Genomic DNA, 26,305 nt, shown 5'->3' with positions numbered 1-26,305 from the left:
AGGGAAATACAGAAGTCATTAAGTATTCTCAAAGCCCATCACTTTCTCTCAGCTCTGCAGGAACAGGGGAAATCCACGTAGAAGCAGACAGCAGTAGAAAAGGGTGCAGTCTCGTTGCCAATAGTTTGGAAGGTGCATGTGTGGGAAATAGAACGATTTTACTGTAGAGATGTAATGTGTGGGGGGTGGGGGTATTGGTCTCCATGGCGACAAGTGTGTAATGGAAACATCAGTGGCAGAGTGGCATTGAGACGCCCAGAATCTTTGTGACTCTGAAACGATACTGCTCGCTATAAAATCATCCCACAGCTCAGCTCTGCAGAGACAGAGGAGGAGGGGGAGGAGGAGGAGGAGGAGGAAGAGGTGTCACAAAGCTCTGAAGCTCACTCAGTCGCTAAAATTCTCCCAATGTTTTTTTTTTTTTCCCACAAGATGATGATCCAGAAATGTGATAATTAAGGAACGCAGAGCTGGGTTCACAGTACAGCTGACTGTGTGTCCCAATTCAGATTTTCTTTCCCCACTTGGGAGGGTGTTAGAGAAAGGAGGATGATATTTTAGACAACATGTGAACATCAAGATGACAAACACAGAGGTTATATGTTCAGATGACAGAATATTTTACAAGCCAGGTCAAAAGAAAATGTCTCTCTCTATATATGAGGTCAATATGCAAAAAAATGAATGCGTCACATGCAAGAAACAGTACCTTGATTGTCATTTCTATTGGGTAGTAACTGCTGAGATCTGAGAGAGGGATGGACTGTATACTGACAGGGCACAATTTTCATGCAACGCCAGTGGGTTTAAACATTAGAAGTACTCGTAGGTCGGGGCAAAGATCATGATCATAGTTGAAAGAAACCAATGTTGATTGATCTAAACTTTTACAATACAGTAGATAAGGGAAGAAACAAGCAATCCGCTCATAGATGGATTACCGAACAAGCCAATGGGTCACAAGCTCACAGGCCCACAGGCCCTCATTAACATGCGCTAACTAGATAGAGTCAGAAGGACCACAAAGAGATGCAAAGGTACTGCAAAGAGGAAAAAGATAAATACAAAAGGGGCAAAAAAAAAAAAGACATTAAAGAGACACAAAATTACCTTAGAGACTCAAAATGACTAAAAAAGTCACAGGAAAACTTAGAGATACAAAATGACCTCAAAGAGGCATAGAACAACCAAAAAAGGACACAAAACAACAAAGAAAGACTAAATTACATCAGAGACACAAAATGAAAAGAAAAGACACAAAACGATCTCAAAGGGACACAAAATTACTTCAGAGACAAAACAATCTCAAAGAGATACAAAATTAACTCAAACAGACACAAAATGACTACAAGACACAAAACTACAAAAAGGTGAATTACGTCTACAAGGAGATGCAAGATGACATAAAAGAAGGCTAAACAACCATAAAGTGTGTGTGTCTTGCTCCTATGTAGGAGGGGTGGTCTGTGCCGAGAGGCCCACTCTCTTATCATCCATCCCTGAGTCGGATGACAAGACAAGTTCTAAACAAGCGCACAGTTCAGATATCTCACGTAAAACCGAGAGTGAACACACAAAATGCCGGTATTAACCCCTAATTTCACAGGAAAACTGTCAGGAACTACTGTGAGTGCAGTAGGTCTAAAACTGTGATGGACGTTTGTAGCTCAGTTTAGGTACTAACTTTACTGCTAATTTTTATTTCCTCTTCCAAATAAGTTAAGCTAAAGTGTTGGTTTGTTTTGAACCTGCCTGATCATCCTCTTTAGGGTAATTACACTGTATGTTGCTGGTTTCCATGTTGTGTAGCATGTAGCTTAATGGTTAGCAAATTTAATTTTGTATGAGACAAACAGGTGGAAATTGTGTCTTCTGTATTACAAAGTTGACTGCTTACCAATGTTACAGCATAGCATGAAATGAATGCCACTGTGATTAGTTTCCAGAGTTTAAATATCCAGTCATATAGTTTTCCTATTTGGGGGATTCCTAAAATTTCAAGCTGTGTGTGAATGGAACTAGCCTTTCATGGTGGGAGAACACGTTTAAACTCATATTTATGCGCAATATTGTAGTCTGCTCTTCAGAGACCATGTTCCTTTCACTCGCTCGTTATTCATCCATCCTCCACTTGACATGCAGTCATAATTTTGGTTATCATCAACTTGGGTGTAAATTTGGCAGCAGTGGAAGCGTGGAGGCTTTTCTTACCCTCTGAACGCTTCCTGACATTGCTGTCAGCTCATATTGATATCAGATATTTATTACATCCAAGCAGAGACATGAACAGTGATCCAAAAAATCAGATAGGAGTCAGGAAATTTGGAGTCGAGCCTGAAAGCCTGCGTTGTGAATGTACCCCGAGAGAGCAGAGCAACAAAATCATCATTACTCAGGTGCCTGCCAAGAGCGTACCAGAGAAGCTGCTACTATAAGATGAACATAATAGGATGCTAATAAATCCTCTGGAGATCACCGGGAGTTCAAAATGATGTTTCCCAGAATGCTCATCAATCAGGCTGACTCGCTCTTGGAAGGCGTTCTGTTTCAGCACAGCCTCTCTTCGTCTCGTGTACAACCCACACTCATGTTTTTCCTCTAATATCTCAGTTTGATGTAAATAACCGTCATCTGATGACAATCTTTTACCGCTTCACCGTGACTCAAACTGGCAGCACTTCCTGCCTCCAACTTGTCACTGTCTGTTTTCTCCTGTCGTGTGCAGTTTTGTTTTGTGGTGCCTTAGAGGTTTAGGTTTGTTTTTTCACTGCTGTTCTTGTACATCTTTAATGTAGGTTAATGTATTTTTAAGCCACGACAGAACCATGGCTCGATGGATCACAATGTCAGTCAATCAGTCAGCCCACCACTTCGATCCAGAAATAATTATCTCAACAACTATTACTGATAACTATTGACGTGAAATTTTGAACAGACAAAAATGAAGATGATGAGTCCTAAAGGTTCTGGAGATCCCGACTTTCCAGCACGCCCCCACTCCTATTTTTCCGTTATTGTTAGGCGGCGGCATCTAGTGGCCATAGTAATTATGAGTGGAGCAAAGGAGTCAGGTAAGGAAGTATAAAGAGCATCAAAGTGTGCAAGGAGGTGGTAAATAAGCACAGGACTTTCACCATGTAAAAAACAAAGTCAACAAAACAAACATTCTTATTTTAACCTGAACCATCATCTTTTTACTAAAACGTAACCAGACTGCTTTCATGCTTACATTTCACAACATTAGCCATGTAATAATATAGCAACGAGGGCAGAAAAATGAAACCAACACGGAATTGCCAAAAACTGCAGTTCCTCTAATGGCTACTTGAGTCTGGCTCCAAGATTGAGTAAATCCACATGGACCCACATGTTCAAGGTCCAACTTTGCAGCAGAAATAAAGATGTTTATAGTCTGAAACAAAAAACAATTTGTCCTCTATAACTAATTTCCCTGTTCATGACATCTGCGAGGGTGGTGCAATTCACCCCTTACAGCTGTTGTGAATGGATAATGTAATGTAACTGTGGCATAGCACCAGATTAACTCGGTGTAGGTGTAACTGTAGCTATTTCAGTGTGTTTTTTGTTCATGTAAATTAATTGTAATGTTTTGGTTGCCTAAAAAAGTCTTGTTCACCATTTGGTTGTACTAAAAGACCCCCTAAGGAGTTGGATGTTCAGTTATTCCAGTAGATTTTTTAAAATGATTTTATGCCTGTTTTTCTCTAGCGAAAATTTGTATTTGCATTATTACGTTTAACCATAGCCGTAAATGCACTATGCCAACCAAACTAGCATCAAGCTTTAAGTTTATCGCCACCATTTTTACTCCCCATAGAAAACCCACGAAATGTTATCATCACTTCATTCAAACTTGACAGAAACAAAAAAAATTTCAATTGAGAATGTAACGGTGCATCAAGCCCTGAGGGATAAGGGTGCCACCTTGTGAGGTATAATTCCTGTTATCTTTAAAATATCAAAGTGTTTGCACTTCAACTCGAGATGGTTGACAATGTGTTGATATGTGAGTGGAGATACAGTGGTGCATTGAGGTCTGTAAATCAGCTTTAGGCTGCCAAGTCAGATGGATCAGTGTTGTTTATTTTGATTAGTTTGTCCAAAAAGCATTGCTTGACCACGTAGCAGGCAAGGTCACGCAGCGTGATTCTCACAGGATGGCAGCCTCATCCAAAAAATTTTAACACAACGTGACGCCAACTTCACACCCTCTATAGAGTATAACACTTTAATCGTGACTGCAATAAATCTGAACTTACTGTCCACTTACTGGCTTTGTCTGGAGCTTTCAAACACATCTCGTTGTATTTCTCAGTAGATGGAGTTTTCTAAGTTGGTCAGTTGAAAGCCCTGCAAAGAGCAAGTAAGAGGACGTTGAGTTAACATTTAAGTTAAGAATGAAATTTCAAGCTCAGTTTGACAAATTTTTTTATAAAACAAGGCTTTGCATGTGTGAAACTGTTACACGAAAGCTGTTTAACGTTGTGTAGAAACAGGCTGAATTGGATTGGGATAGATTTAATTAGATTAGACAGAATTGGATTGGAATTGATTGGACAACTAAATTAATTATTTAATTAAAAAAACTAAATTGAAAAAAAGAGAAACAGTGAGGCTTAAACCTAAAGGAATGACATGACATGCTTCTCCAAACATGATAAAAAACATTGTTTAAGGATCCCAAATTATGCAGGGAATGACAAAAATTTTAAGTCAATAGCTGGATAATAATTAAATAGTGTTTCAGCATTTAGGTGGTATTTATTTATCTTGGATGCACTGTATTAATGCTGCAGCAACCTATTAAGAGGAACATTTCAATTTGTACGACTTACTCCATTATCTGAGATTTAATATATTACTAGCTGCTGAAAGCTCCTCTTCTCCAGAAAATGAATGTGATTTATGCCATTACAGAATTTCATCTACATTAAAACTCCATTTTTCTGGATGAGATCTTGTTTTGTTTTTTTTGTTTTTTTTTTTGTTTTCAAACGGATTAGCTGAGGACAGAGCTCAGTCTCACAGTCTCTGCCTTTAAAGTGGAGATATGGATGTGCTGGAAGAAAACATTTTTTTATTTTGTTTGTTGAATTTCTGTCTTGGCTGTCAGCACCAGCAGCAGCAGCAGCAGCAGCTCTCTCTGTAACTGTTTTTCTTTACAGAGAAGCTGTTTTGATGAGGAGAGGATGTGGATGGACCTCCACACCAACCTCAGCTTCTTCAATTAAGATTTTTAAGCCATCTGAAGTCATTCTTATTTCCAATCTGAGGACCGCGTGCCTGCCTGGAAGAATAATTAGGGCCTAACTCTGCCAGAGGTTTACTCTGACTACCAGCATAACAATTCACCGCAGGAAGTGTAAACAATCTTCCCTGTGCTCACCAGATCAATTCTAATTTTGTTCCTGAAGTCAGTATGCCTTTCATATCCCCCTTTTTTTTTGGTCTTCAGTCATCGTATAAATCAGACCTCTGCCTACATGTAGAAGTTAGAATCAAATAAAACTTTTTGACTGAGATCATAAAGTATGATGTACATTGCTTCATACAAGCTGTTACTCATTTCTATTATGGGATTGGAGCTGACACCTTTGTTGTTCAAAGACAAAGTTGTGCTGCACTTGTCTGGTCCACTGTGATGCTATTTCTCTCATCTTTTACTGAGGCATTGACATACACTTTGAATTGTCTCTTTTAAGAAGCACGCATTTTGACAAACACTGCTGTAGACTGCACAAAGAAGCTCAGAAGAAGAAAATCTCAAAATTCATACACAAATCCCAGTCAAAAGTAAGTTTTAATTCTACTGTTACATGCAAAAAAGCTGCGATCAGAGAGGGGGGAAAAAATACTGCAAAAACTTGCGACAAATAGTAGTAGAGACCAACATACATAGACCCTATGTCTTAAACAGAAGAGAAAAAACTTTGCAGAAGACGAAAACATCAAATCTGTGTGATGCAACACATGAATGCCATATTTTCACGTTTTTGACATGGTTTGCCATTATTTGAAGTTTCACTGGTTTTTATATTAAGCTTGGGTAGGCAGTTTTCTGGAAAAGGTAAACGAACAAAAAAAACACTAGAATCTGTACAACTTCAATCAATCTAATCATCCTGATCCTGACTGTGATCTGGTTGTCATAATATAGTGGCAATTCTATGAAAAATACCGTCCTGTTTTCTTTGTTAGAGCAGTGAGCATTTGGCTGTAATTAGCAGAAGGCTGAAGTATTGCAACATTTCCTCTCCCTCTCCATATCTGAAACGCTTGATATTAGCACACTTTATTTTGTTTATTGTCACACCTTCTTTAGACTCTTTGATAAGTGTCTCCTTTTTTGGGTTGCTCGGCAGTGTAGGCAGTCGTTGACAATACTTTAAATAGCAACTTTCTCTGCAGGATTGTCCGCCACTGAATCACGCTTTCACCATCTGAGGTGCAGTTGCATCTCCCTCGCCCTCTCAATGAAATGACCTCTGAATGACCAAAGTCTCCTGTCACGGCCTAGATTTTCTGAAGCCTGAAAACAGAGCCACAAGAAGGTGCAGAAGTCTAGTGTTCTCTCAGACTACTTGAATTCCAATATGCTCAAATGTTATTATGCAATTTTTGCCAAATAACCCCCCCCACCCCCAGAAATTTTAATTATGCAATCTTGTTGCTCTTCCTTCTGTAACAGTTTGATGGCTCTGGACTGGAGAATCTGCCTACCAGCTGTTTACCTTGATAAACCAACTCCCATGGTGTGCATAAAGATAGTGGACGAACACACACATTGATATGTATTTTCTTTTGCAAATTTTCTAATGATTTGGTTAAAATTTGTGCTACTTTTGGATTGAAACTTGACAACAGAAGCCCAGTCAACATGATACATTTTCTTATTTCTGCTGCACTTGAGCAAAACCTTTTTCTCTAAGATTTACAAATGTCAATTCCACTTTTTACTGCTCCCAATGTCACCTCACACTCTTGGTCTGGAAAGGCAACACAGCCATGTGCTATCTCTGACTACAGACTCTTCACAGGTAAAAAAAAAAAAAAAACGAAAAAACTTTGAGATGGACAGCCAACTTGAAACCAAAGTACAGACATACATTTTCAAAAGGAGTTTTGACTCATAATGGACCTGATTAGAAGTCAAATAGGATCCAGAAAGGCGTCAATCAAACAGAGTGAGAACAACAACACCAAGGATGGAAATCCAGCAGGGGATAAAGAAAGTGTCCCCTCTGATTATATCATTGTAAAAGATAATTATATATCATACCATAATGTTGAATCGTATGATCATTTTCATTGGAAGCACTTGTGCTGATTAACAATGCAAACAAAAGATGAAAGATTGTGCCCCCCCCCCGCAAATATTACCGTTCTTGGTATCCCCTCTACACTGAAACACGCAACACTGACAGCAGCAGCACGATGTGAGCTACTGCATTACGAGTCCATACTTAAGAAATATCAACTCCACTCTAACAGGATACTTTCACGATATGCTATGCAGTAATGTCTGGTTGAGTTAGGTTGACATTTTAAATACGTTTCACAAACCCATTCAGAAAAATTTTTGGTTTTTGTCATCATACAAAGTATATTTCTATTCATATAGTTCCCACGTATCATCTGTTTTTGATGCTCACATGTGAACATTTCCTTTCTTCCGGTCTCTGGGGGCTCTGCTTAAAGACAAACTGGATCACTGCCAACAGATACAAGAAGAACTTTAAAGAACAATTCCCATCTTAATCTCTTTAACTCTCCTGGGCGTTTCATTTCTCCCACACTCAAGTTGTTCGAAGAATGAGACGAGCTGTGGATAGAAAATAACACTCTGATGCTTTTCTGTCACATGTTGCAGCCATCCACCATGATCAAAAAAGTTTCTGTCAGGAAACCATGAAAGTGGGTCCTCCAAAGGTGGGGACGTCTGGCAGGGCTGCCACCTTCAGAGGAGACGGCCTGAGCTTATTAAAACTTGAGGAGCTGCGTGCTGCATGTAGCTGCCTGCTGGGACACTTTCAACGTAGCATACCACACATCATCTTACTCATGATAACTCAGAGAGAACTGAGATAACAAAAAAAGGAAACTGAGCGATTACCAAAAAAAAAAACAGTTCCTTTCAATTTAATAAAAAAGCTGCTTTGTATTATGAATTATGAGGGGAAACTGCTACTGCTGCTGCAATGTATTTTTGAAACTGCACTATTTTACCTTTTTTAAGTTTTGTTGAGTTCAGTTATGCAATGGAGTGGTTTGAAATCTCAGCATATTAGTCCACTTTTAAAAGCTGCTGAGAAGAAATTCACCACATTGAAAAGCATTGAAAAAATTGCTGCTGTGTGTTTGGTCTGAATCACAAAGTGGACCTAAAATAATGCAGATTGTTCCCCCTACTCACAATAGTTTGCCCAAATGAAATTACGGTGTCAGGTAAAGTCAGCGACAGGAAATTGTCTCTTAAATCTGTTTGAAACTGCAGAGTGAAAAACAAATTACCTACAAAAAGTGAGCACTCAATTCACAGAAAGCTTCACCTTTGACTCTTTTCCTCCCTCATCTCTTTGGTATAAAACAAACCGGCTGCTGGGAAGCTAAACATGAGTGATGCTGTGTGCAGTTTACTGACAGCTAGAGCTGCAAACCAATTCAGAGACTGAATCCTCAGAAGGAAACAGCTCTTGAAAGCAGCTTTCTTCATAAAAAGCTGAAGGCCAAATGAAACAGGTTCAGAGACAGCAAAACTAAAGTCTGCATTCAGGCGCTCCTCACAGATTTGTAACGTCAAACATCAGCAGGAAGTGGCCCTGAAGTAGTTTCATGATACCTGTAGAGTTTGTGATAGTTCACACATAATGGACGGTTGTTTAACAGTGTACATCTGAAAGGGGAAATAGACTTGAATGGTAAATGGACATTTATACAGCACCTTCCTACCTTACCGGACAAAGCGCTCTCATACAGCCATTCACTCATATATTCATAGACCAGTGGAGATGGTTTGCCATGCAGGGCACTGGCCAGCACATTGGGAGCAACTTCGGTTCACCGTCTTGCTCAGTGGCACTTCGATGTGTGAACAGGAGGAAGCAGGGATTGGACCGCCGATGATCTAAAGCCAAATCGCTCCACCTCATGAGCCACAAAACATCATTTCACCAAGTGTCACAGAACAACATATGTCCATGTCAAACCTCTCAGGGCGCGGCCTCTAAACCCAAAATATATCGAGGCAGGGTATGATTGTTTTCAGCGTCCGTATTTATCAGCAGACGGTCATTTGTACGCTTTGATCGGCGAGATAAGAACCTCTCGTGGATCACGTGAACCCTATCTTCAGATGATTTCTCCGCTTTGATCTGTGCCGGTTTGGACGCTGGACTGATAAATGGGGGCCATTGTCTGGTTTCTGTTATTTTAATCCAGCGAGTGCACTTTTATCGCACTGGTTCATGTGATTATGATGATCATCTGTAAGCAAATACCTGATAAAGGTGTGACGTAGTCCGCTGAAGAGTTTGCTAACCAACTGACTCAAGTTCACTAGCAGAAAGACTATTTTCCACTTGTCAATAACTTTTTTACTGAACAAAAAGTTGTGCTGAATAAAATGTCAGAGGGAAGTAAACAGAAGAGAGATATTTGGGAAGTAGAAATAGAGGTCCAGGAGTTACTGTGACTGACCAGCGGTAGCCTGACTGGGCTTGTTAGTAGCCAGCGCACCAGCTACAGCTCTGGGCCCCTCCTATTTTATGAGGACAAACACTTTGTGGAAGCTTCTCCAACCACCACCAGCAGCATCCCACTGCACTAGAGCTACATCATAAATGAAGAGCAGGCATGGAAATCACACCCATGATGATACTGCTCAGTATTCCAGTGGAAAACAAAAGGATGATGACACTGTACCACAACCACAGTAGGACCAGCACTGCTGCAGCACAGAACAACTGCAGAGTAGAAATGGAAAAGAAAAAAAACTGAATTTGAGAGCTCACTGGCAGGCGAGCAGGAGTCTGTGATGAAATCCTCTCTGAGATTTGCAAAACAAGGTAAAAACGAGCGCTGAATGTCAAACGCTTATCTGATCCAATCACTGACGGGCTTCAGTTTGTGTCAAAGAAGAGGAGCATATCCCCGCTAATTAGTGAAATAATCCCTGATCTGAATCGCCGTCGTAAGCGCAGCGCGGAGCATGTGTTGGGAATTTAACTCGTGTGCTCTTCACAGTTCACTAGGTTGCTGATATAAATGGAGAATTGATAAGCTCCCATCTGATTGTCCTTCTGGCTCCAAATTGATGACACACTTAGTGATTACTGAACTGATTTTCTTATTGCTCATTATGTACTCTAATATTACTGATGATAATTAATTTAGCAGGATTTCTGTTGGTGCGATTTGAGTGTTGTTTTGTGGGGACTCTTTTTTTTGGCAGCTACACACTTCTTAAATTTGATTGAGATTACTATGCCAATGATGATCATTGTTATTAGTAGGATTATGGTAGTTGTAGTGCAGGATGTCTGTGGGTATCAGACACTTTAAAAGGACCAGTGTGTAGGATTTTGGGTGATTAATGGGAAAAATGGAATATAATATAACAAGTATGTTTTCTTTAGTGTATAATCACATTAAAAAATGAATTGCTTTGTTCTCCTTATTTCAGAATGAGACGTTTATATCTACATAGGGAGCGGGTCCTAGTTAATGAAGGTCGACATGTTGCACCCCCATGTTTCTACAGAACAAACCAAACACTGGCCCTTGATACAGCCATTCATGTTTTTGGGGCAGCCACTAATAAGAAGCCCAACTGCAATGCACAGCGCCAGAGTTACAGTTTAACAAAATTTTTCTATCTAAATCTTTTAATGCTTTTTAAGACCTTTTCACAATAATTTTTAACCAAATTTTAAACAATATAAATCAGTTTTCCTTATTCAAGCATAAGTATAAAGAATAGTCCTGTGCAGAGGCATGTTTTATGTAGGAATATAGTTCTCAGAGTTACATTTTGCCAGGTATAGTTAAAGTATTCAGCAAAAATACATTATGAGATTCAGAGGTAGGTTTAAAGGTTTTAACATCACAAATATTGACTTCCATGCAGAAGAGCTTGGCTCATGTTGACAAAAAGAAATTAAAAGATGGATACATGAAATTAGATGAAATGTTTATGGCAATAAAGACCTCAAAAATTGAAATTTAAGATCGTTTAATGACTTCTAAGGCCTAATATCTCTCAAATTGAATTTCAGACATTTTAAGACTTCTTAAGGACATGTAGACACCCTGGTAGCAGTAGTATTTTAGTAATAATTTTAAAATTATAAGAAGTGGCAGTGGTGGGATGCAAGAACAGTTTAGAGAAAATTATTGTACTTCTTACTCCAGCTAATAATTTACTTGACAGCCATAATCACTTATGATATTACATTATGATTTGACAAGACAGGTCATAGTCTTATAAAATATGATGCATTGCTATTGATGAAATCATGCATAACTATGTTACACAGTTAAATTTTCTTTACACTGACTAGCTACAACATTAAAATGTTGCTTACACAGTTATGCAATATAATTATAAAACAGGTAATACAGACTTTTCTTCCAGTATGATGAGTACTTTTGAATCTCTAATACTTTTCACTTGTGTTGCTACTACTTAATTTTACTTAAGCAAGTATTTTATGACAGGATTAATGACTAGATTGTTTTACATTAGGACATTGCAACTAAACGCTTTTGTCAGATGTCTAAATTAAAATAAAGGGCATGGGCATGGGGACATATCCCCATATGAAATTTTATATCAGTGTTGGACATCCACGTGTTGCTTTAAAGGGAAAAAGACACCATATTCTTACGGTTTCAATTTAGCACTCTGCTATGGACACGTTTGCATTCACTGAAAGGAAAAAAATTACCATGGTGGATGGCGTGATACCCAGGTGAGATGGCTGCTGAACTGCAGATCACTGTTTGCAGAAACACCAGTTGTATTTCAGCGAGACATCTGCGGCATTTCAAGCTGTGATTGTGCCACTTAAAGCGAGTATTTTGAGCCAACCATGATCTTTTCCCGACCATAGCCAAGTGTTTTTGTGCCTAACCAACACCACACGTAACAGTATTTTTGAAACATACAAGTTTTAAAACATCCGCTACATAGTGAGGTACAAATGACATATATCCCTGGTCTGCAGAAACTTAAAAGGCCAACATTGATTCTGTTAATTGGGTTGATAGCAGGAGCTCAGTAGGCTTTTTCCTCTTTGTTGCTGGGATTTAATATTAACCAATAATCAATAAAAACAATGCAGATTATAGAATCAGGTCTTCTCTTAAATTACAATGACACAGCTTTTCCTATCTAACCAATATCCCATTAGTGTATGCTCTGCCCTGACACCCTGTTTGACAGCACCACATTCAGGGAGCAGGATGCTGTAAAACGCCATTTAAATCTGACTTTACATGTCACTAAATCAGTTTGACCACAGCAGTCACTTGAGTTTGAGCTGCTGACTGTCTGATTATCTCCTCCTCCAACTTGTGCCTTTTCTGCATCAATTTTAGGTAAACATCTTTAATATATAATACATCAAAGTAAAAGTCTACTGCTACTTTTAGGTTTATATTGGGGAAGGACAAATGCACATGTTGTCAATATTTAAGAGGATGTGTCTCCTGCATCCCCCCGCAAAAAAATAAAAAAAATACACTGATCTCCTTCTCAGCCAGCTGGATGCATTTCTCTCATGGTAGTGCTCGTCCACTCGTCCTCTCCCAGCCTCACGTGACTTTGTCATAATTACTTTTGCCAACAGAGGTGAGAGCGGATATTTGAATCATTAGACACGGACACTCACCTCTTCTCATATCTCATAATATCATACATCATCGTTTGATATCGTCCCTAAAAGCTTAACCTTCAGTTGTGGAGGAGGATCACAGCATGGAAATGAACCCATTCAACATGCACACAAACATCAGGAATATCAATTATGACACTAAAATAACTGGAGATTAGAATTTCTTTTGGAAAATATCCCAAAATTATAAGCAGATTTCTTTTTGGGACCGGATTAGTGCTGTCAAAGTGCAAACCCAAATAGCTTTTTCTGTCTGTTAAGCTGCTTAGCGTTTATGACATCTCTGTTAAGGGATAAAGTTGCTGTTTTGTAGAAAGGATGTTTCTACTGATTTCTAAATCTGCAGATTTTAAACCACTCCGCTGCTGCATCTCATCAGATTTAAACAGTTTACGCCTTTAAAAAAAAACCAAATAAATGTTGTTTTACAGGAAGCTGGAAGCACACTGGAAAATGTATAGCTCCTTCTATCTATAAAAAGAGGGTTGCAAAACACATTTCGATCAGTTTTTATTGAATTTACTATTCTTGGCGACATCATCCAGTGTGTGAAGAAGCACGCACGCACGCACATGCACACACACACACACACCACACCACACCACACCACACCACACCACACCACACCACAAACCAACTGGTCTTATACTAGAAGTGCAATTAACCTCCAGGTGCATTTTTTTTTTCTAGACAGTTGAGTTGTTGGCACCTTGTAATTTTATGTTACTATCTTTGCACCTTTTTTTGTTAATTATACTTGGCACCTTGGTTTTTTTTTTTTGTTTTTTTTTTTTTAATATTTGTTATTATTTTTTACTATTGTATTGTTCTTTTGCTGCTATCCTGTACCTCATAGCTGCTGCAACAATGCAAATTTCCCCACTGTGGGACTAATAAAGGATTATCTTATCTAATCTTATCTGTGCCAGACAATTCAGTAAAAATAACAACACTCAATAAGAGGCGATAGCGAGCATAGTTTATCATCCTTTTTTTTTCCAATGAGGACATAAAAACATGTCTGATTGTGCAATAAGGGTCCCATTTTCAAGAGCAGGATTTACTGTGGGCTTTGAAGGCCTTATGATTGTCCCCGTTCAACTGCTTTTATCTGAGTGAGAAGCCACAGCTGATTTTAGTTTCATGCTTTAACACGGTAGGTGACCTCTAAATAAAAACCTGAGAAGGAAACACCGACCATCATGAAGACAAAGGTGTGGAAGTGCTGCTGGGTCTTTGACAGGCGCTCCTTGGATACCTGAGGTGCGCTGTGTATATATATAAAATGCAAGTCTCTTTAAAAAAACATTGTTGGGGGGGGTTTGTGCAAAAATTGAAATGCCTTTATTTTACATGGCAATATTTTTAAAGGAGCCTTGCATTTTAATTTTTTTGATTGAGAGCATACTTCACTAATGCAATGGGCCCTTCACAAAACAAAATAAACACTGACCATCATGTGTCTGTTTTTCTGTGCAGAAACACCTTCATCCCCTTTGTCTCTTTTTAGGGCAACACGATATGCAAAGAAAAAAAAAAATGACATGGAGATTATTTTTGATAGACATAGTGATATGAGTCCCGATTCAGTGGAAACAGTAATTTTGAATTTTATTTTCACTGAAAAACACATACAAAACATAACATACATAAAACTAGGCAGCCTCTGCAGTAGAAAGACACAAGTACAGTGGTGCTACATGACCAGAGAAAACATAAGAACTGAGTACTTTTGCTGAAGAGGTAGAAAACCTACAACTATCAGAATGCAGTGGGCCACAGCAGAGCAAAAAACACTCCTGCTGGGGTGAGATATCACACACAAACTGGTCCATGTAAAACAATGGCAGCCGCCGGATCTCGCATTGCAGTTTAACAGTAAGCTAAAACATGTTTTGAAAAACATTTCAGGTGAGAAATATGCAACTTGCTAAAAGTATATATATATATATATATATATATATATATAAACAAATAAGGCGAGAAATAGGCAGTGTAGTGACATAATCTTGATTTATATTCAATCAGCACGCCTAGTTTTACAGTTTGATTGGATTTTGGTCCGACTTTGGGGGTGGAGGGGGACATACAGCCTGTAGTTTGAGCAACATTCCCAACAGCCAGCAAAACTTCGCCAAAAGACATAATTTACAACATAATTTCCCTGACATAGTTTTGTCTGTTGGGAAGGAGGGATATCTAGGCACTGGTTAGATGGTGAGAAGTTTACCACAATTCTATACAAATACTACCTACACTGTTTTGATTCGACGCTGGTTGAAAATCTGCTACATAGGCCTTTAAATAATCTTTTTTTGTCTCTTACAGTGGCTCTTTTCAGTGTTGCACTCTGTAAACGGTCCTTGTGCAGGTGTGTGTAGCTGATTTCATATAGAGAGGATTTGTCCACCTTAGAAGACGGCTCGTTTTGATGAAAATTAGGTTATAGCCTAGTGTCTACTTTACTACAGTTCAAAATAGGTGCTGTTTGTGTTTTTGAAAATGTTTTACTTCTGAGTTACTGATGCAAGAAGGTTTAGTCTGTGGATAGAATAGACCTGCAATCACAAATGCAGACTGTCATTTGCAACAGTGATTGTAAGTGCAGGCTGGCAATATAAAACTATATCAAAATATTAAACATCAGGGAAAGAGAAACTAATATGATCTCATTAGCTGTCTTACATGCTTATAGGGCTGGTACCTATTTTGCTGCATGTAAGCTTTAAGCAAACTGCTCTTTTCTTTTCCTTAGCAGCTTTGGCAGCCCCTTTCCTGGTGCATGGCATTGATAACGACACAGCGCCACCACATCGGCGTACTGTCACAAGTGCATCTACAAATGCCAGAAATGCAAGCTTCTTAGAAAAGCGATTTCCATGAAGACACCCAACAGGGTTTTGTCAAAAGCTGGAGGCGGGATCAAATTTAACAAAGGCGACCGCCTCAAAATTCTCCATGCAGGACAAACCCTGTGAAATTCAGAATATTTTGATTATTCCTACAAATGACTATCAAAGTTTTATCTTTCTTGTCACTTTTCTCTTTAAAGCATCACTCCTCTATTTCACTTTGACACAAATTGCTTAAATGTCCTTGAGCAAAAATTCTTACGATTCTGCAAACTTTGAAGAGGCCTATTGGAGCCAAGATGCCGAAGAGAAGAAGACGACGATGACAAAGAAAATAAACCTCTATGGACTAAAAAAAATCCACAGAGAATATGACTAAAATTAAGTAAAAATAATAAGTATGGACTTGGATATTAAAAATGCAAAAAAAAATGTGAAAAAGTAGCACTGCTGCAAAAATCCACCCTGCTGCAGACCTGTGAAGTTGGTACTCTGTATGAAAGCTTTAATGCGATTCAGCCTTCAGATGTGTATTTACAGAAGTACGAGTGTTACCACTCAGAACAGGCCGGTCAGTGATGTCTTGCTCTGCCCATTGAGCTACACAGCACCAGCAGTTTTTTGGCATGAACGAGAGAAATGGAGAGGATTATGTGCTCCGCCTGCCAACACAGTCTTTTGATCAGAGGCCAGGTAATATCAAACAATCTCCATTAATCCTACCATCTCTATCTCCTCTTAGTTCCCGTTCTCTTCCAGGCCTCCCCTCTTACCAGGTTGTTATCAGTCTGAGGGATAATTAAGCCTTGTGGGACTGCTGTAGGCTTTCCTCTTCTAAGTTGTCAAAAGTTAGAGGGAGGCAGATCAAACGCCTTTGAAACGCGAGAGCAAAATAAAGAGCTAATCTACCAGAGACAACAGACGTATTGTCAGAGATGTTTCCCTTTGACTCTCATCTTTGCACTTCAGCATGAATGTTTACTCTGACTCTGGGCAGAGTTTCATATCATCGCCTTCTACACAAATTTACAACTAACAGGAAGACACATCAAAGTTTGATGCAGAAGTACATTTAAAAAATTGAGTTTGGTGATTAAATGATTATGGGCAATTTATCCTTTACTCAGTAACAGAAAATTAATCAAGAGCAGTTTTGGTGATTCATTAATCATTGAAGTAGCAAAAATTCTGAACTGTTGCTCCTCAAATATGAGGGTTTGCCGCTTTTCTCCATTTTGTATCACTGTGAATTTAACATGTTGCGGTTTTAAACTATCAGACAGCCAACCCGAGCAATTTAACCCTTTGGAACCTGGATCAACATTACAATTCTTGTGCTGCATTCAGATGATTTCCACCAACCTTTTAACCCTGAGCATACTGATTTATTCTTGAAAACATGGGATAAAAGGCAATGAGCAACTTGGCAAGAAGTGCCCTGCAAACTGCGAGATTTAGTACATTTAAAATTAAAAAAAGAGGAAAAAAAGCAAAAGAAAAATAACTAGGGAAAAATGTCTTGAAAACTTTTTTTTTCTATTTTTCATTATTTAACTATATTTATAATTTCATTATATTCATAATCATAATTACAGACTTAAAATTATATTACAAAATAACCTTGTTTGTTTTTTTACTTTTCTTTCTTTTCTTGTGGAATGTTTTTGCTCATTTTCAGGTTTTGTTTTTTTTTTTTACTTTTTACTGATTTCTTGCAAATTTTGGGGAAATGTTTTTGTAATTGCTCATTGCCTCTTTCCCTGTTTTTTAAATAAAATTTAATGTTTAAAAGGGTTAAAGACATCACCTGGCAACCTGACAATTTTCCACTACTCTCTGACATATGTTAAAACTTAATAGTTCAGAAATCATTTAAAATGTCATGTGTGTAGGAGGATATGTTGGCAGAAATGGAATATAATATATGTTTTCTGTAGTGTATAATCACATGTAAAGAAGAACAGTCTTGTTTTCGTTACCTTAGATTGAGCCTTTTATACCTACATAGGGATTGGGTCCTCATCTATGGAGATTGCTATGTAGCACCACCATGTTCCTATAGTAGCCACAAACCAAACACTGGCTCTAGATAGTACCATTTTTAATCACTTGGTGCAAGAAACCAATCACTGCCAATAATTTGTCCCTTGGTAAAAACCTCCTGAACACTGAGAGAATTCTAACCAGGAGAAGTTTCAGCTTTTTGAAATCTATAAACCTCACTGCTTGATGCCACAAAATCCACCTAAATCTTAAATCACACGGGACCTTTAAGTTAAAGAGCAGTAGTTGCAGGCCGTCTTTGTTCAGTATCTCTAAAATATAGTTGATCCCATAAAATAGAGCTTGGATTTAGAGCATCAGACAAAAACTAGAAATAACTGAAATCCACACATTTCAGGTGACAAAGTAATACGTTACAATGATCAAGATATAGTCCAAGATATTTTTAACAAGGACTAAAAGTAGTTTAAAACCAAACCCAGATTATTGTTCGAAAAACTTACTCGGAAATTTAGAAAAAACTGATTTTGCGGGTTCTTGTGAAAGCTTGCAACCTCCTGCTGAACATTTGTGTGGAGGGAAAATATTCCAACATCAATTTCAGCGGATTTTTGCCTGTGGAAATGTAAGTCTTACTGGGTTGGTTTCTGCTTCAACTGGGATACAACGATAATGGGAATGTAGTGGCAAGTCTTACTTAACTCATCAGCACAATGGATGCCTGACAATATATTTCCCCCTCTTAGGATCAGTTTTATCCGATGTTAAAACTAAAGCCTGTGTACCTGTTATTTTTTTCTGCTCAAAAAACAGTTTGGAACAAGAACACATGCTGTCCTGATCCAGGAGCAGCTGTTTCGATGAATCTTTAATGCACACATACATTTGGGTCTCTCCACAGCAGAGCAGTGACCAAACCATGGGAAACTTTTTAATTGTTCAAGTTGCTGGAGTGTAGAAAAATAATCTACTTCTTCTGAATTATTCATGTTTTGAGTGTAACATTTGTCTATTTTTCCAAGAAACTCGGAGATGTTGTGCTTGAGCTTCACAGAGTTCTCTGTAACTCTCCTTTTGGGATGTGATAAATGAGCAAAGTATTTTTATTCAAAAAAGCATTTACTCCTTTAACCTCAGTTTGATCAGAATCATAAAGCATAAAGCAAAAGAAAGCCCAACAGAGGATCTATCAATGCGTCAAATAAATAAATAAATCTCTGCTGCTTCGGTGCATAAATCACCATTTCAACACAAAGTGTGTTCATAGATTATGCGTATTTTTGCACTAGATTTTGGGCTACTGATGTAAAATGTGCAATCACAACTAATTTGATGACAGGAATGTGAGAAAACGTTTAAAAATCTCAACATTACAGCCATTTAAAAAGCAGTTCTGGCAAACAAACCTTGAACTCTTACCTGCCTGCTAATGTGGTCAGGTTGTTGTGGGGGTTTCCTTTTGTTGGCTCAGTGGACTGGTATTGATACGTAATCATATGATGAGTTGGTCTGAAAAGAAGAAGCAAAACAAAGAAAAACAGTATACAGTGACGCTTTTTTATGACTCAAAACACTGTAATGCATTTTCACCCACACATCCTCTAATGAACTGTCTGGCCACTTGAGACATAGGACTGCATGTTCTGTCAGACTTAAGCATCTCACAAACAGAGTGTTGTGCTGTTTTCCAAAAACACTACATCCGTGTTTAGAGAGGAAAAAACAGCCTCATTATCGACCGTCTCCTTAAAAAAAGTGTTGTTTTTTTTGTTTGGTCCAAATCTGAGCTTCTTTCTATCATCTTAAAACAAACTTGCACATATCTGCACTCTGCGTACAAAATGTTTTAGGATAATGTTTCTTAAAACTATTACATAAATACATTTTACATTGTTAGATACAGAGAAATTGTACCTCCCACCAAAAACACTAGGCCAGTACACGCAGTATATTTAGAAGTTTTCATCTTTGAATTTTTATACATTTACATTTCTTTCTGCTGCACATATTGAACTAGCATCTGATAAATGAAAGCATTTGAATCTTGATGTGTGTCTGTTTGGCACTGTCAACTATTGCCCTTTAAAGGGACAGTTCAACCCAAAATCAAAAATACATATTTTTCGTCTGACCTGTAGTGCTATTTATCACTCTACATCGTTCTGGTGCGAGCTGCTGAGTGCTGAAGAAATCGGCTGTAGAGATGTCTGCCTTCTCTCCACTTTAATGGAACTAGATGGCACTCTGCTTGTGGTGCTCAAAAAATTTTAAAAACACAACAGCAATATCTATTTTTAGAAACCATAATGCAGATGGTCAAGATAATCTACAGACCGTGTTGTGAGCAGTTTTAATTTCGAAATCTGGACAAGGCTCAGTCTCATGACTGTTTTACACTGTTACCTCTTGTCCAACCAGTTGTTTTCACCAAGTTGCACTGTCAGCTACAGAAACTGGGTACTGATAGCTTTTACATGATTGGGTACGTGGTTATGCCAACATAATTCAGTCAGTACCCTTTAAAGTACCAAATATGGGATCCTTATCCTCGACTGAGCTGTTATGTCAGCTAGCTCAGCGGTGCTAGCTGAGCCAGCCGTGGATTCACTTTTCTTTCTGTGCATCGATACGACTGGCGGCTGTAGTTCAGTAAACAGAAAGTAATTTGTACAAAACTGCTCAAAAAAAGGTCTGTGGATTATTATCTTGAGTAACCGGGTCATAATATCTGGAAAAAGACACTGCTGCTGAGTTTTTCAAACATGTTTTCTTGGCGTTTTGTGCACCACAAGCCGAGCACCATCAAGTTTCATAATACTGGGGAGAGAGCAGACACCTCGAGAGCCGATATCTCCAACATTCGACAACTCATACAAAAGCAATCTAGATTGATAAATAGCTCTGTAGGTAAGAGGAAAATGTTTTTGTTTTTGATTTTAGGGTGAACTGTCCCTTTAATAAAGTATATTTGGGAACAAAAACTTTAAATAACACTAAAGTGTGCTTAAGAAACCTCTCCTTTATTAATCTTCATGAGGAAAAACCGCTGCGCAGGGCATTAAGTACCCCAAAATTACATTTACATGTGATTTGCTTAAACATGTGTGACAAATATAACAGTAATTCAATAAGACCACTCAGTAAAGTGTGTCTAATTCTCCTTTTTTTCACTCTCTCTAAACCCAAAGTTAAGAGAAATTCTCAAGATAAGAGACGAAATAATAAGCGGCTAAGGACGTGTTGACACCAAGCCACCTGCAGCTAAACTAATTTGTCAGATATGGCATCTGTTTGCAGCACTGAAGCCACGCTCGGCTTTCGACTTGGATTAGATGTAACTAACATGTTATGCTGTGTGTGCTGTTCACTCTTAGTACAAGATGCTAAATTGCAGGAGTGAGAGAGACAGTGTGGTTCTTGTGAGGCTGCAGCCTTGATTAAAAAAAATTCTAGTGCGAGCAGATGGCCGTGTAGACTTTGCTTGCCTGTTTAAAAGTAGGCAGTCCACCCACCTTCCAAATTTTTCACACTTTATCTCATCGAGGGGAAAGCTGAAAGGGAGACAGACTTCTGAAGGCCAAAAGAATAAGAAAACACTCTTCATTGTTCCAGTGCGGACAGATATTTTTGAGTTTTGAGGTTGATTTTGTTTTGTTTTTTAAATGAAATTGGTCTATGAATGTTGGTTTCTATTTTATTTTATTTTTAGTTAGGGATGAAAAACATTACTTTTTAGCCAGATGGAAATTTGTTAATACTGAAATGACTCAGAGCTGAATTTTCTAACTCAAAGAACATAATTTGTCTCGAGGTTTACTGAGAAATTTGATCAGCGCTCAATGTGCATATCTGTCTGCTTGAAAATAACAATCTATACTCCTAATTTGTTTTTGCAAAAGGAACATAATTGTTGCTTGAGAATCATTTGCGTATAATGTTTATGCAACATCTTACAGAAGAGAAGCCGTAAGGAGCTGGCCGAGGTGGATGCAAAAAACTGGACACCGAAGGCTGACGTTCTGATCCTGAGTGCAGTTTGTGGTTAGATTTAGGCCTGAACACTTTAGTTAAGATCATGCACCAAGTTCAGTTTTGACATATTCAATATTTAAAGAGCACATTAACATTGAATGACATTCTTATTTTCTTCCAGTGGTTAATTGGTCATTCAATTTAAACTCTAAAATCAGGATTTACAAGCCCCTAGTTGGAAATTTCAAATGCCCCCTGAAGTCGTATTTCCAACTTGGAAAGTTGGAAGAATTTCACAAACCCTGACCTCATAATCCAATATGGCTGCTCTGCACACAGACAGTGAAAGCTGCAGTAATTTGCTATTTATTTGCACTTCTTTCTTATTTGTGTCTCATTAAAACAGTCAAACACACAGTGCTACCATGTTTTTACCATATTTGTATGCACGAAATCTAGCATTATGCATTATTAGCAAGCTGTATTGATAACAACTTGAATCCGAATTGAACTGAAACGCAGTAAACTTGGATGTGATGTCATCCCCCCGCTTTGACTTCTGAGATAAATGGACCACAGACTAACTTCTCAGATTGCTGCTGAGATGAAGAGGTGTACTTCAGTGCATGTGAGTGCACTGAGACATCACTGTTGAGTGTGCTTCTGACCACACAAACCAAGTGCGTTGTGTGCCTAACCACAAGCGGCATCGTCTGGGGCTGAAAAATGCCGCCAACGCAGAAGTGTCAAAAACTGCCACTTGAGGCTGGCTCCCAGAGCGAGTCAGTCCCAACAGACACTCATGTTAAAATGCCCAAAGAAACCCAAAATGGCGATGGCAAAAATGCTGAATTCGAGGCTTCAAAGCAGGAGTCTACAGTCCAGAGGACGACACCATGTAGCTACGTGCATTATATTAAAAAGTCTATGTCTACATCAAACTGCAGCATCACCGTTTTGATGGTTTCTCGCCCCCCATGTCCTGTCACATATCAACTGTCAATTCACTAATACAGGCCTACTTTACTTGTACAATTAGAAAGGAAAATAAATAGCAGGATGTCACAACATTTTGTGACTTTGCATACTGGTTCACTAAAAGCATTCACTTGTGATTTTGATAGTTTATTTCAGTGGAAATTTCTGGTGTTCAGATTACTTGTATATATATATAAAAAAAAAACAGTGATGCATATTTCTTAATCTTTGTACCAATTATCACCTTCAATTTAAAATCTGTTTATCTCACAGCGTAGAAGTCCTTGCAATTATTTTTATTTTCGGTGACCTGAAGGGAAGAGAGATCTGTGGTAGGGTTGTAGGGAAGACCACCTAAACAGAGACCAAGTCATGACCAAGACCAGAGGGTATGAAGACTGGGACAAGACCAAGAGCAGAGCCGGTCCCACACCGCATGTCACACTTAAATATAAATAAATAAATGTGGAACACGCAAACTAAAGGCACTCCTTAAATTGATCTAAAATATTCACATTACCATAAAAAACAATAACAAAAAAATAACGAATGAAGGTTCCTCTTTATTTAACTCTGTTATTGCCATATATTTGTATATGTGTGTGTATGTATAAATGTACCATTATAACTTTCTTGATAAAATAACCAAAAGGCATAGGCAAGGCAGAGGTGAAATTTATTAGTGGGAATTTTTACTTCCTTTTTTTTATGAGCAAACAAATACAAACACTAAGGAGCTGAAATTAGCTTAAATATCTATATTTAACTGTTTTTAGTGATATCCCGCAACTGCAGCTTGAAATAAAATCCCAAGTCTTCTTTCTCTGAGTAAGAGTGAAGACAGTAAAAATTAAAATTAACATAACCAGTCACATTTAGTAAAGTCAATATTGATGTCAACTGCAGCCTTTGCAGTAATTCAGATTTTGTGACCACCAGATTTGAGCGAGCAATATGGCTTCTTGTATTCACAATCAAAGTTTCATGGTCTATGGAGGAAACACTGAGAGCAGATTTAAGGACCGCCTGCTCCAAATTTGTTTTTGTCCCTGCATGCATGGAAATCTTTATTTCTCCAATTTAGTTTCATGCTCACTCAATAGTTTTGACATTAACAAAATGACACTGATTTGTAAGCCTACCTGCTGCGGTTCAAGTTGTTAAATGTGTTCACCAGCTGTATTGCTTCCCTCCTCACATTGTTTCTGCCTGTTTATTGATCCTCGAGTGTGAGCTATTTCACCCCGCTGCGCTCCTGAAACTTTAATATGATGTCTGGAATTCAAAGGAAGGTGATTAAAGGTTTTTTTGAGTCCAAGGCGGCTCACACAGAGCAAGAAAAACGTCAGTAAACTGAATCTAAAAAGATGTCAGCACACTTTGTGTGAGGTCAGTCCAGGTGAAAGCCTTCCTTTATTGATTTTCCTGATGCAGGTAAAGAGAAGCAGACAAATCAATGACAAGGCTTTCTGTAGAGAAATGGCCTGAAAGATTGATGTGGGAGAAATGACCATAATAATTTGCACTTTCAATCAAGGCCTTTGTTGAGGACTATTTGGAGGGCTAGCCAACAAAACACAAAAATATCCTCTGGAGTTGTCCTTTACGGAGGGAGAGTGATGGAGGTGCTTGCTGGTGGTAAATCCAGCCCACAATAAATGTAATTTCTAATTTTAAAGGGTCCATTAATTCTTGTCCAGCACCTCTGCCAGCAGTAGTTGTGATGGGGGTCATGAGGAGAGCAAGCATTAATAACAACTGCCATATTACAACTGGATGTGGCTGGCGACTGCGTCCAGTTTGACAGTGTCCTCTTGGAAATAACGTACGATGCCATTAGGTGCCATTATAGGTCAAACCCCGAACAAACACACCCGGGCTGACAGGGAGCAACAGTAAATCACTCTAATCCAGCCGTGAGATGAAGGCAGGTTATTCCCACATCGCTGAGGGGACGGGGATTTGTGTCACAAGCTGAGCGGCAGTTTACCAGCTTGAGTCATGATGAAAGCTGTGATAGAGCTCAGCTGTCACTCAGGAGGGCTGAGCCACAAATCTCTGATCACCTGCCTTCTACACCTCCAAAAAAAAAAAACAGACAGTCAGTGTGGACGTGAAGGGACACTCAGGGAATGATCCAGCGCCTGTGCCAATGTTGTTTTTCCAGATGCACACATTTTACCTCAGCGGCGTTACGGAACCAAAAACTAAAAACGCAGTGTAAAATCTGACAAGCGGCCATAGCTTATTTGTGCAGGATTATATATTTTTTTCTTCTTTCTCTGCTGTCGTACAGATCGGGATCATCATCAGCTGATGCTGTTACCCTCCTGGTCCCTCAAGCAGAGATTTGACTCATCTCCCTTCTCATCCTCTTCCAACCCTCAGCCCCACTGAGCCCGGCTGTCAATACTCAGACACTAAATGCTGCTCCGACTGTCAGAGAGAAGCTGCAGCACGCCGTTCACACTTTACACAGTACCAGTCTGCACGAGCACTAACTACCAAAATTTGGAAAATCAAGTGTATTAAAGAGGGTGTAAAGGGAAATGGAGAGAAATATTAAACAAGACCCACTCTGCAGAAGTTATTTTCTTGTCTTTGCAGGAGAGAAAAAGCAGATAAAACAGTGAGATTGACACCCAGAGAGAGATGCAGAGTGAGCTTACCTGCCCACGGCGCAGACACACAAACAGATCTGTGGCTTTCTGCTGCCGCTCCGCGACACTCCACTCACCTAAATCACTTCCATGACTCACGCAGAGGGAAGATAACTGGCTCTCAGGAAAAGTGGAGTAAACACTCGTCGCAAAAGGCAGGCAGGGCGCTCTCTCTCGCTGCAGCGCTGCTATCTCTCATCCTTGTTCCTCCTCCTCTGTCTCTTGCTTCGCTTTGATCTCTCTCTCTCGCGCTCTCTCTATCCAGTGGTGCCCCGCTCTCTCTCCATTTCTGCCACCCCCTCACTCTCCACCACAAGGTGTCACAAACACAGAGTGTGTCTGCACCCACTGCCTCTTATTGGCTCTCACTTCTCTCTTTTCCTTCTCAACCCCCCTCCACCCACCCTCCCCACCACCACCTCCCTCTCTCTCTTTCTCTCTCTCTCTATTTGGATTGTCTGCCTTAAAGAGGCAATGCATCACGCCACAGCTGCACAACTCACAACATCCACACCAAACAACATCTTCAGGCTGGTCTTTATCGAAAAGATCCTTGTCCACACTACGAGAAACTAAAGGAAATCCTGTTCCTCCTCTTCCTTTCTCACTTGATGATCAACAAAACTGTTGATCACAGCTAACATCTGGATGAGAGGGGGAGCACACACCGCTCAGTTATTCTGCCCAGTCTCAGTTGGGTCTTCACATATTTTGTGTTTTCATACAGCTGTTTGCAATTTAGCTGTTCGCACACAAATTTTTCAACTGAATGAGCATAAAATTGTGATCTGATTGCGGGGTCACATTGTTATCTCTTAACCACTTATTTTTTGATCTGCAACCCTTGCATTAGCATGCAATTTTCTAAGTGACAGTTATTTGTGAAAATATGATGCTTTGTTATGAGCTGTTCATACATACTTTA

The 26,305-nt window shown here is 39.0% G+C and overlaps 1 protein-coding gene across 6 annotated transcripts in view; it reads right to left on the bottom strand.

Annotated features, from left to right (window-relative positions):
• The window catches only part of LOC121950129 (alpha-1,3-mannosyl-glycoprotein 4-beta-N-acetylglucosaminyltransferase C-like), a 66,945-nt gene that overhangs the window by 23,372 nt on the left and 17,268 nt on the right, over window positions 1-26,305 (bottom strand). The window contains exons 1-3 of one of the 6 annotated variants that reach the window (XM_088080211.1): window positions 25,390-25,734; window positions 19,190-19,279; window positions 4,281-4,371 (exon numbers count right to left, since the gene is read on the bottom strand). In XM_088080211.1, coding sequence (XP_087936337.1) covers window position 4,281 — 1 coding nt within the window. In that variant the 5' untranslated portion in view covers window positions 4,282-4,371; window positions 19,190-19,279; window positions 25,390-25,734. Of the gene's footprint in view, window positions 1-4,280; window positions 4,372-19,189; window positions 19,280-25,389; window positions 25,735-26,305 lie in introns of those variants that run through there. The other 5 variants (XM_088080208.1, XM_088080209.1, XM_088080210.1 and 2 more) reach the window with 5 other exon arrangements.

Source organism: Plectropomus leopardus, chromosome 7, assembly GCF_026936395.1.
Source record: "Plectropomus leopardus strain MGB_pleo_1.0 chromosome 7, ASM2693639v1, whole genome shotgun sequence".
NCBI classification, from domain to species: Eukaryota; Metazoa; Chordata; class Actinopteri; order Perciformes; family Serranidae; genus Plectropomus; species Plectropomus leopardus.
Note: the sequence above shows the minus strand (reverse complement) of the source record. Positions and strands in the feature narration are given on the sequence as shown.